Below are 12040 nucleotides of genomic sequence, written 5' to 3' on the forward strand. Positions count from 1 at the left end.
ACTGTTTTAATTCATTTTGATGAATACTAAATCTGTTTTTTTGTGAGTGGGATGAATTAATGCACATTCACATTTACTCTAGAACTACAGTAACATCATGTTCACACAGCGCACACAACTCCTCTGCACTTCCGATTTCTCCCAATATGGGGACAGGAGACTTGTCAGTGAATAAATGGGAAAATAAAGTAACCGGCGTTACTTTTTTGAGATATTTTCTTGTAAATTAAAAAAGTAATGCGTTACTTTACTAGTTACTTGAAAACAGTAATCTGATTACGTAACTCGCGTTACTTGTAATGAGTTACCCCCAACACTGTGTATATATATATATATATATATACATAATTTTTATACTAGTAACAATCTATTTGCAATTTTTAATAATGTGTAATGTGTGTAAACTTGTGTGTAAAATGTGTATTTCATTACAAATTGTATTATCAGCATTATAATTTTAGTCATTTAGAAAAATAACTGTTAATTGAAATATTAACGTGAATTTTAGAATCTGTTGCAAAGGAAGCAAGAACATCTGATCTTTTTGCACAAACCTCCCTTTTCAAATGCCACAAATGTACTTCTTTGATTAGTGACCATAGTGCAGAAACTCCAATCTAACTTTGTCAAACACTGTACATTTTTCATCACATTTGATTAAATCCCAGATTATCAATGTAGTTTGAGACATTTAACCCTCTGTATTTTGTAGGGGGGAGGCAGGAGGAGCGATCAGGTTTAGGGAACCGAAAGGTGAAACCCTGTTGAAACCAGTTAATAACAGCTGACTTTCTCTCTAATCTGAAGAAATGATCTTCCTATTTTACATCAGTGTTTTATTTTCCACCTTACCTACAAATTCCTTATCCAAATGAGATGGCGGAAGCCGTGCACCAGGCAGTTTCCCTCTGTTTGGTCGGAGGGAGAGTTGCTGAAAGGCGATTCCCACGGGAGCAGGTCTCCTCCTCAGCATTTCTCTGCTTATTTGATTTCTTGCATGACCACTGAGGACAGAATACCAACTAGTCCAGCTTGTTGAATAGGTCTTCAATTTACTATTCAAATTTTCTTTCTTTTTAATTCGCACTCCCGAGTCTTGACATGCAATAATAAAAGAACCACCAAACAGTGTGTCACATTTAAGATCTGTATCCTACTTTTCAGCTAATGCCAATCAGCAGATTCACTCCATGAGGGAACAAACGAGTTAGGTATATTGCACGATATAATGTATAATAAACTATGTCGCAATATACCTCTACCAGTCCCATTCAAATCAGTCATGCTGGCATGCTCATTTTTGACAAAACTTATGCCATAATGTTGGTTACCACAAAAATTCATTTCCACTTGTCGCTCCTGTTCTTAAAAAAAGAACAACACTGTAATGGAAAAAAAGAGACACTGTAATGGAAGTGAAAGTGAATGAGGCCAATCTTTAAATGTTAAAATACTCACTGTTTCAATAATACATCAGCCAGACGTAAGTAATATGTATGATAATGTGATGTAAGTGAAATATAAAACATTTAAATGCACATATTAATTTTTAACGTCATCTGACAACAATGCAAAACCCTAAAACAATTGTAAAAATGGCAGCTTAAACCGTTTTACAACTCAAATACACTTGAAAAATATATATTTTCAAAGTTTAAATAAAGATTATTTGCGTATGTTTTGCAAGAAAAAAAATATTTAATTAAATTCTACTACAAAATGTCATGTTTAATTCAATGTGTTACTTGCTGTTTCTTTGTAATTATTTGTGAAATTTCCTAGCAATTTCTGAGTGAAGATTGTAAATCTTAGACCATTTTTTTCTGTGTAATACACGTTTTAACAAGAAAAAAGTGTAAGTGCTTAAATACTAAGCTTCACATTTCTGCTGATAAATCCACTAAAAATGGGCCCCATTTACTTTCATTGCAAGTGTCTCTCCGTAATCTCAGTGAAAATTAATTTTTGTGTTATTCAACATTATACCACAAATGCTGTTCATTGTGCTTAAAGGGAAAGTTCGCCCACAAATTAAAATTGTGTCATTACTTACACATCCTTCGTTCCAAACCTGTTTGTTTTCTTGATTGAGCAAAAAAGAAGATATTTTGAAGAATGTTGGTAACTAAAACAGATGATGATAGCCATTGACTTTCATAGTATGGAAAAAAGAATACTATGGAAGTCAATGGCTATCCTCAGCTGTTTGGTTACCAACATTCTTTAAACTGTCTTCTTTTGCTGGCGCCGATAGCCTTGTGGACAGCGCGCCAACATATAGAGCCGCTGCGCTTTGGGTGTCCCGAATTCGAGTCCTGGCTTGTGGACCTTTCCTGATCCCGTCCCCCTCTCTTTCTCTCCCACTTTGCTTCCTGTCTAAACACTGTCCTATCAAAATGCAGAAATGCCAAAAAAAAAATATTCTTTTGTGCTCAACAGAAGAAAGAAACTCATACAGATTTGGAAGAAGTGGAGGGTGAGTAAATTATGACAGAATTGGGTGAACCTTTAATTATATTGAACCAAGGATGTCTATTAAAGTTCCCCCCCCCAGATATGTTTGTAAAGCAGTCATTCTTGAGACGTGGGACAAAACAGGTCCAGCAATGGTAACTGCTATTAGCTTTAATATACATTCTGAATAATAGACCGTTATATAACTGATTCCAACAAAGATCTGTAGTCTTGTGAGGAATATTGTCTTTCATCTGAGTAGCTGTTTGCAACCAAAGACTTTGAGACCCTGAGGAACAAGTTTGTTCAATATATCTTTTTTTTTGTCCCTCTGGCTGTCAAACCAGTCTTTTCCTCCCGACAGGGTTTGTTGTTTAACGGTTCCTTTAGCTGTATTCCCCCTCACCTTTCTATTACTGTGGGTCAGTGGCTGTAATGACAGACTGCAGGTAGTGTTGACAAATGAGATGGTGACAATCACATGTTGATCTCTTTAGGCTTGAAGTGTTCTTTGCTTTTCACACATTAGTCATTTGTGTTTATTGTCCCTTTCACAGTCTTTTCTGCTGCCTGACTTCCTCTTTAGAGTGGATCAGATTGACTGGGCTTAAGTCTGATAATTACGACTTGCTCTCTTGCTGCTAATGATGGCCGTTTCTTCTCGTGTTTAAGGCGTGTTGTTTAACGGTTTCTTAGGTGATCTTCCTCCTCACGTCTGCTTTCGTGAGGGATGGATCACTGACTCTGTTGGCAGAGAGCTGGTAGTTCTGTCACTGAGCCACAAGTGTCGACATTCACATCTTGATAAGCACTGAATAATACATCTGACAGAAATACAGGCCAAAGTTTTTGATGCATTGCACTTCTGCCGTCTTACTGAACATTCATCAAATTCATTCATAGACTTATGTTCATTTCATGGTTTGAATTTTGCTTTTAAGCTGTTTTAAATGAGCTTTATAAGTATGATTTGTTTATTGATTCAATCTTTCATTTCTAGTGGAAAATGTGTTTTCAGGGTCAAGTTTAATACATAGCCACAGAAGTACTAAATAAACGGAAAATTAAACCAAAAATTACAGTACTGTCATAATTTACTCATCCTCATGTTGTTATAAGCCTGTATGACTGGAACACAATAAGATATTTTTAAAGAATATCTAATCTTTTTTTGTCCATGCAATGAAAGTACAACGGGATTCAAAATAACAACATTGAACAAAAGATTTAATTTTTGTGTTCAGCAGAAGAAAGTAAATCATACAGACTGGGATGACATGAATGTAAATGATGACAAAATTTTAAAGACGCAGTGTTATTTCAGTATAATTTATATACTATTACAATATTTATTAATATTTGAATTAGCTTTTAATTTTAGTTCACTTATTTTCATCAGTTTTAATTTTAACTTTTAGTAATTTTATGTGTTTTTGAGATTTTTGTTAGTTTTTTTCATATTTCTATTTAGCTTTAATTAATTTTTATTTCAAGTTTAGTCATTTTAGTATATTAGTTAGTTGACAAGGCAACATTTCTATATTTTTAAGTCTTTTTTTTTTTTTTGATTTTCAGCTTAATTTCAATAATTTTTTTATTAATTATTAATTACATTTATTTGACCATAAATATATAACAGCAATAAGGACAGTATAATTTGCGAATATGCATGTTTATTTTGGCAAATACAGTATATATTACAATCACAAAATATATAAAGTGAACAATACAAATACAAAATATTGAACAATGGACAAATTCATATTTTTGTCAAAATTCAGTGCAATTATGTATGTTCCAGGCTTCAATTAAACACAATTGAAATGCATTGCAAAAACATAACAAAACATAAAAAACGGGACTGGGAGCAGTAGCCCGGGGCGATTACAGTTGTCTTTCAGCTGCAACATGAATTAGATGATGTCAACAAGTGAGTCTGAGAAGAGCGTGCGAGGGCGTTCACACAACCGTCTGATAGAGGGAATCTCCTCTGCGTCCACTCGGACCTGCTGACTCAGGCACTGCGGTGGGAACTTGGCTCACAATGCAGGCCGACTGCTCCCTCAAGTGCCCTCCGCCACAGTTCATACCTGACAATGCTACGTCCCATGCTACACCTCTGTTCCCTCCCGTGGATACAGCAAGTCAGAGGAGCCCATCGCTGGGTAGAGCTGGCTGGTGTACTGGTTGAGAATAGAGTCACTATAGCTGTCTGTGTACGAAGTGGAGATGTTGGATGGGACGGGAGGAGGGATGTGGGTTTCCCATTTCGGCGAGTATGAGCCATACGCCCTAGTCTGAGAAGATCTCTGACTCAAAGGCAAAGCTAGAGGAGATGGGAGAAGAGCCTCTCTTGAGCCTTTAGCCACATCACCCATTTGACTTAGAAAGCCATTGAGACACGGAGTCGGATCTGTGGAAACCGGAGAGTTTCCTCTCTCTGAGGTATCACTGGGCTCTTTCGGACTCGATAGTGCCGAGTCCGATCCAGAATAGCCTTTTCCCTCCTCTTCGGCCAGAGAGTCAGACTTTCTCTTCCTCTTGCGACGGAAGTTGCCATTATCAAACATCTTCTCACAGTTTGGGTCAAGGGTCCAATAGTTGCCTTTGCCTGTTCAACAGAAGAAACCTTGTTATTTTGGCAGTTGAAAAATGAACTAGAACTCAACTAAAAACCAAGCAGTTATACAAGAAGAAGTTTAAACATGTTCTAACCTGGATCGCTGTCATCTCTGGGTACTTTCATGAAGCAGTCGTTGAGTGAGAGATTATGCCGGATTGAGTTCTGCCAGCTGGCTTTGCTCTTGTTGTAGAAGGGGAAGTTGTTAGCCACATACTGGTAGATCTGGCTGAGAGTGAGGCGACGGTTTGGGGCTCCGTGTATTGCCATCGCAATAAGTGCTGAGTAAGAGTAGGGCGGCCTCACAAGTTTCATCAGATCTTCTTGGGAAGGCAGGGAGAACCAGCTGAAACCACCTTCCGAGCCTCCGATTCCGCCTGCGGCCACGTACGGCTTTGTCCTCCCATAGTGCTGAGGAGCCGGATTGATCCCGGGTCCATTGAACCACAGGTAAGGGTTGGAGGTCTGGCCAGCGTATTCTACAAAATCGTAAGCGGACGGCAGAGTTTGCTGTGGACTAGGCACAGGCTGAGCGCTGTAGAAGTTGTCACCGTACAGGCTGAATTCTTGGGACTCCTGCCCCATGCTGTGAAATTGTGGTGAAAGGGCTTGTGGAACAAATGACGTCATGCTTTCCTCTTTTTTCTTCTGTTCGTTCTGAGAGAAAACACCTCCTTCTGCTCTGCTGCCTCTGTCTAACACAGGTGGATTGGTCAGGTGCATCACAACCTGACACCTGTCTCACCTGAACTATTTATGCAAGTTTTGTAACACCCTCTTTGCTCTGATTGGCTGTTACGGTCACACCTCAGCCCTCACTTGAATGGGGGGGGGTTGATATATCAGTAGAATATCTTAAGTTTCATGAGTGACTTGGATGGATTAACTTGGTTAAATTCTGGAATTAAAATGGTCTTATATTACATAAATATATACATAGTTCATAACATTCATATCATTACAAGCAACACAGAACCTTTTATATGTCACATATGTTGAATGAAGGTAAAATAGAACAGTTTTGGCAGTTAAAAGTAACAGTTTACCTGAATATTTCACACTATAAAAGTAGATTATTGTGTTTTAACCTGAGCTATTACAGTGAAATGATAGATAGATAGATAGATAGATAGATAGATTAGTAAATTCGACTGTGAAACAAGTGCTGGCAAATTTAAATAACTAATTTTAAGTTGATACCCATGTGGTTTCAGTGAAATGATATTAAAGATGCACCATCATGCAGTTGGCTTAGTTAATTGTTTACTTTTTAAGATCACTAACCCCGCTCCCCTTTCACTTGAGATAATGCGAATGACTTGGATGGATTAACTTGGTTAAATTCCTGAGTTAAAATTGCCTTATATTACATGAAAATATAAATAATTATTCCATATCATTATAGTACACAACAAAGAACCTTTTTCAAGTCTCTTATGTTCACTGTAAGTAAAAAAACAGTTTTGGTAGTTTAAAAAGTAGCACAATTTACCTGAATATTTCACACCATACAAGGTGATTATTGTGTGTTTATAGTGAAAGCAGTGACTGACAAACAAACAAATAAATAAATCAAACTGTTGGAATTTTACTGTGAAACAAGTAATGTCCAATGTGCTGGCAAATTTAAGTAACTAGCTAATTATATGTTGATAACTATGTGGTTTCAGTGGCATTATTAACATTAAAGACGCACCATCTTGCAGTTTTTCTTGGTTGACTTGCTTACATTTTAAGATCACTTCACTTGTAGCCTGAGATCTTCGGACCGGCTTCTATTAGTGGTTCCCAGATCTAGATTAAAACTTAGAGGGGATCGTGCTTTCTCGGTTGCTGCCTCCAAAGTTTGGAACTCTTTGCCCTCAATTGTATCAGATCTGCCCAGACGATCTCTAGTTTTAAATCTGTATTAAAAGCTTATTTATTAACTAGGGATTTTAATTCTCCGGGCGATTAATTCTAAGGTGTGTTCTTGTTTTATGTTTTCTTGTTTCATTATGTGTTTTTCTATTAGTGGTTCCCAGATCTAGATTAAAACTTAGAGGGGCTTCGTGCTTTCTCGGTTGCTGCCCCCAAAGTTTGGAACTCTTTGCCCTCAATTGTATCAGATCTGCCCAGACGATCTCTAGTTTTAAATCTGTATTAAAAGCTTATTTATTAACTAGGGATTTTAATTCTCCGGGCGATTAATTCTAAGGTGTGTTCTTGTTTTATGTTTTCTTGTTTCATTATGTGTTTTATACTTATGCCCATCTTTTGTTATTTTATTTTCTTGTGATGTACAGCACTTTGGGTTACCTCGGTTGTATTGATATGTGCTAATACAAATACCAATACATTTGGGGGGTGAAACGTGCCCCCCAAATTGTTCGACGAATTTTAGTCGAATCATTCCAATAGAAGCACCATCGGTAGTTTCCCGTGAGGACGAAAAAGTTCCCGACACAGATTTCGATCATTTTCAAGTTGGTCACGTGAATTCGCCGTGTTGACTAACCGAAAGCTGCTTGGTGTAAAAGTGACTGTGTGAACAGTGTTTCATATATCGCTATGCTATGGATAGTTTACCAACGACTGTTTTGACATCACATCTAAAATAAGATCGCATGTAAAATATGTAGCCTATCATTACCTTCAACTGCAGTAATGGACTCTCTCGAAGCACATGATTTTGGAGGAAAAATGGAGATTGAAATATTTTTTTATTTGTGTGAGTTAATAATTCCTTGCATCCTGGAGTTAACCGGGTGTCATTCACACAGAAGCTCAGGAGGACTGTTGCCATGACCGCTTACTATAGGCTAATTATTGTTTTTAGGTTTGATTTATTTTTGCCTAATCTGATTAATGTTATTAAGAATTATAAAAAACTAACCAGTTCTCATTTCCAAAATTTTTATAATTAGTTAAAAAAATATATATTTTGGGTTTGTTTTACGAGATTTGGCAACACAGACTTTGGCTTAATAGCATTTAGGGAAACGGTGACCTGTGTGAGTCCTCAAATTATTAATGGAAGGTGAACAGAATGATTTCACAGGAATAAAACACAAAACACAAATCCCTGCCGATAGTTAGCATGATCTGGATGTGTTGAACTATTTTTTAAGCATCTCATCCCAAACAAAATTCCAAAACAGAGCTAATAACAGAGGCTTGAGCCATTGATATGCAGGCTAATGCAGTTATTAATGCAGTCATTAGAGAGAGAGAGAGAGAGAATACCTGCGTCTGTGCGTCTCTCAGCAGTGTTCAGCAGCAGCATCTACTAATAGCGAATCTTTAAGTTAAACTGCTTCAAGAACTGAGAAATGTCCTGTAGCTTTCAGCTGCGAAACTATTTTATTGATAAATTTGCGGGGCGGCGTTGACGACAAGTTTCTGTCAGCGTGTGTGCGCGTCTGTGAGAGAGAACCGGAGAAAGCGCGAAAACAGATCATGGAAGACATGGAAATAGTTTTTTACACTATTTTTGTTATATTTATTTGCTCAATGTCTTCTGAGGTTTTGGTTCTTTTATTTTTGTAGATAGCCCATAGTATAACAAAATATTATATCTCTTCATTGTGTTTGGGCCCTCCCTGGACGAGCTAGCATATAGGCACGTGCCTAGAATGCCTACGCGTAAATCCGGCCCTGAGCATGATATAATCCTCAATCTGTCCCTCACACCACGTATAACGTCCCTGGTAGAATGATATAATCTTTATTGCTATGTCAATATACAATTCAAATTTCACGATCACACAAATATAACAACAAATAAACACTTTAAATCGTGGAACAATTCAAATAAGAGAGACAAAGAGATTAGTTTGAGAAATAACGAAAACGGTCTTAATATTGATAAAGTATTGGTTTATCATTTTGTTTTTAATTTTGAACATTTAATATGTATTCAGTACTATGGAATGTGCAGCTATGCATTCAAAAACTTTATAAATGTTGTACAGACTATCAAAGTCATTTTTACAGACCTGAGATTTTGACAGTTATGAATGGTGTGTTGATTTGAGTTGAAAAAAAAAAAAACGAAATGAAATGTAACAACCAAAAATAGTTACTGTAAATTAGTCTCGTGTAGAATAAAGGTTTAATATCTATCTGGATAAATCAGAGTACACTGGTTCTGTTGGCTTGATTCTCGGTTCTTAGCATCAATAAGAAGGAGTGGCTTGTGTTTGTGCTGGCTGATAATGTCGCTGACCCGCTCGAAAGTCTGCCAAAAACAATCAATAGTGTTACAAACTTTGGTCATTATGCATGTAGCTATGATTACAGACATAAAAAATCAACAGTTTTAATACCTCATAGGATTTCAGACCAGTGCCTAGCATGAAGCCATCTTGATTTCTGCGTATCTGAATGTTGTAAACTTTATCCTGGTACAGGACCATGAGTGTGTAGGGCTGGTTAGAAGATCGATTTGAACTGTCTCGCACAAGGAACGTCCCATCCTAACAGAGGGCACATTTCAACAGATTAACTTTGTTAACCTGATATCAAGAATGACATTTTTATTCTCTAAAGTTTCTATGAAGAAAGTAAGAACGCAAACTTAGTTTTAAGTGTCATATAGTTCATTTGAACACAATGGTCTCACCCTGTTATCTCTTCTCAGGCAGCTCTCTGCCTCACTGCGGGAGATCTGACCCACATACCAAGCTGGATCCATGTCCTATAAATGGAGAAATAATAGTATTAGTGCTGACAGTGACTAATGAGCAATGTTTGTGTTTTCTCTGCAATTATCTGAGAAAATAATGGTTTATTAAATCCAAACATTTTACAAAGACATAATAGTGATATAAACAAAATTCAGCTTAGAACAGGCTGCTATTTCTTTATCGGAACACTTGCTCACTGGATCCTCTGCAGTGAATGGGTGCCGTCAAAATGAGAGTCTAATAAATAGACTAACAGAAACATAACAATAATCTACAAGTAATCCACAAGACTCCAGTCCAGCAATTAATGTCTACTGAAGAGCAAAGCTGTGTGTTTGTAATAAACAAATTCATCATTAAGATGTTTTTAACTTCAAACCATTGCTTCCAGCTAAAATATCCATAATATTGCTGTCACCAGTTAAAAAGACATCTTGTCTAAATCAGCAGAGAAATATGCACATATCAAGCACCATTTGTAAGCGAAAACAGTCCAACCCAGTTTTAAACAAATATGTTGGAGGATTTTGATGTTACAGAACAACAAGGAGATTGACTTTTTCTTCGGAGGAAGCGTTATTATAGATTATGAACTCATATTTTGGTCAGAAGAGATAGTTTAAAGTTAAAAAGCATTAATGATGGATTTGTGTCTTACAAACACGCAGCTTATCACTTGACAAGACATTAATTGATGGACTGGAGTCATCATGTCGATTATTGTGATGTTTTTATCAGCTGTTTGGACTCATTCTGACGGCACCCATTCACTGCAGAGGACTCATTGGTGAGCAAGTGATCTGTTTCGATGAAGAAACAAACTCTTCTACATCATGGAAGGGTGAGTACATTTTCAACAAACTTTATTTTTTGGGTGAACTGTTCCTTTAACCTATACAAGAAAATAGACTCCAGTAGCACTTCAAAGGAAAAGCAATACAAAGGTGCCATCTACTGGTTGATGTATAGTGGTGTGATTGTTTGTACCTACTGTACCTGCTTGCTGCCCATGTCTGCTTGTAGTGGTGGTGCTCTTGCACTTCTTTGGTGATCGTTCATTGCTTTCGTTCCACAAAATAAAGGATTTAATTAGTTATTTTCATTAAATGTATAGTAAGATTAATCAAACTAATGCAATGCGTGCTTACTCTCCTGCAGTTTTGCCGGTAGTGATCGACTGGGGTGAACACTGTGAAATGTGACCGAAAAATAGTTCAATATAATGGAGTAACTAATATTTCTGAATATCTGGATTAATTCTGCACTCAGATAGCACACGTGCGTCTGCAAGATGTCTGTTAAAGATCGCTTTATCTGGAAAGTATCTGCTGTGTACAAACATCTGATAGATGTATTTAAGATGTCAGTTTTACATACATTCGAAATCATAAACATCTTAAAGACATTTTCTAAATGTCTACTAGACATCTGATAGGAAACGTCATATAGACGTATTGCAGAGCAGCAAACACTCTCTACAAAATACGTCTTGCAGATGTAAATGCAGACGTCAAATAGTCGTCTCCGTGATGTATGTGTGCTATCAGGGCAGTAGCTTCTTGAATAGTATGAAATCTGACCACCTACAGTCAGTGTTCTCATTTGAATACATACTTGTCTGTTTGATAGGACTGTCCGTGGGTTCCTGGCGGTCTTGGTGAAGGGTTCCTGGTGTGCAGTGGAAATGTGTTGGAGTTGTGCCTGGCAGCTGTAAGAATTACAGAGTGTTAAAACTTAAAACTTAGGGTTTTGTGTTTTTTTTTTCTTTACTGATAATAAAACTTATTATAACCATCTCATCAAAATATATAATCACACACAATATGATAAAGTTACTTACTGTCATCATGAAACTGTTGAAGAAAAAACATTTAAATTAAGTGTGAGTGACTGAATATTATGCTAGTTGCACAAACATATATATTTATAAATAAATATATATATATATATATATATATATATAGAGAGAGAGAGAGAGAGAGAGAGAGAGAGCATATACAGTATATATATATATTAGGGACGTCCCGAGTCGATCTCAAGGATAGGGATAGGGGCCGATCAAGCAATTTTTTAACTGATCGATATCGGCTCTCCTCAGTCCGATCCTTATTTTACGTCAGCTGTCATGCCGGTGTTGTGCAGTAGGAGGCGGTATGCGCCTTTAAGTGGGTCGGTTTGCCATTAAAGGCACAATATGTACGATTTTTTTTATTAAAATAACCAAAAACCACTAGAACAGTGTTATATATTTTGCTGACTTGTGTACTTACATTATCCCAAATGTTTCGAAGAATGTTTA

General features: G+C 36.8%; 2 protein-coding genes across 4 annotated transcripts in view; both read right to left on the reverse strand.

Annotated features, from left to right (window-relative positions):
• Window positions 1–4321: 4321 nt before the first annotated feature.
• On the reverse strand, window positions 4322–5783 carry LOC107684730 (forkhead box protein I1-like). Its single transcript, XM_016481068.1, has 2 exons — window positions 5170–5783; window positions 4322–5065 (listed from the first exon to the last, which is right to left on the reverse strand). The coding sequence occupies exons 1-2, from the start codon at window positions 5702–5704 to the stop codon at window positions 4566–4568; spliced, it is 1035 nt and encodes a 344-aa protein (XP_016336554.1). The 5' UTR covers window positions 5705–5783; the 3' UTR covers window positions 4322–4565.
• A 3030-nt stretch (window positions 5784–8813) lies between these two features.
• Window positions 8814–12040, reverse strand: part of lcp2a (lymphocyte cytosolic protein 2a) — a 15138-nt gene continuing 11911 nt past the window's right edge. For 2 of the 3 annotated variants that reach the window (XM_016481070.1, XM_016481069.1), the window contains exons 15-21: window positions 11582–11594; window positions 11356–11449; window positions 10890–10930; window positions 10738–10802; window positions 9678–9752; window positions 9382–9531; window positions 8814–9293 (exon numbers count right to left, since the gene is read on the reverse strand). In XM_016481070.1, the coding sequence (XP_016336556.1) occupies window positions 9168–9293; window positions 9382–9531; window positions 9678–9752; window positions 10738–10802; window positions 10890–10930; window positions 11356–11449; window positions 11582–11594 (564 nt within the window). In that variant the 3' untranslated portion in view covers window positions 8814–9167. The remainder of the gene's footprint in view (window positions 9294–9381; window positions 9532–9677; window positions 9753–10737; window positions 10803–10889; window positions 10931–11355; window positions 11450–11581; window positions 11595–12040) is intronic. The other variant, XM_016481071.1, reaches the window with a different exon arrangement.

This window comes from Sinocyclocheilus anshuiensis, unplaced genomic scaffold (genome assembly GCF_001515605.1).
Source record: "Sinocyclocheilus anshuiensis isolate Anshui unplaced genomic scaffold, SAMN03320099.WGS_v1.1 scaffold509, whole genome shotgun sequence".
Classification (NCBI taxonomy): Eukaryota; Metazoa; Chordata; class Actinopteri; order Cypriniformes; family Cyprinidae; genus Sinocyclocheilus; species Sinocyclocheilus anshuiensis.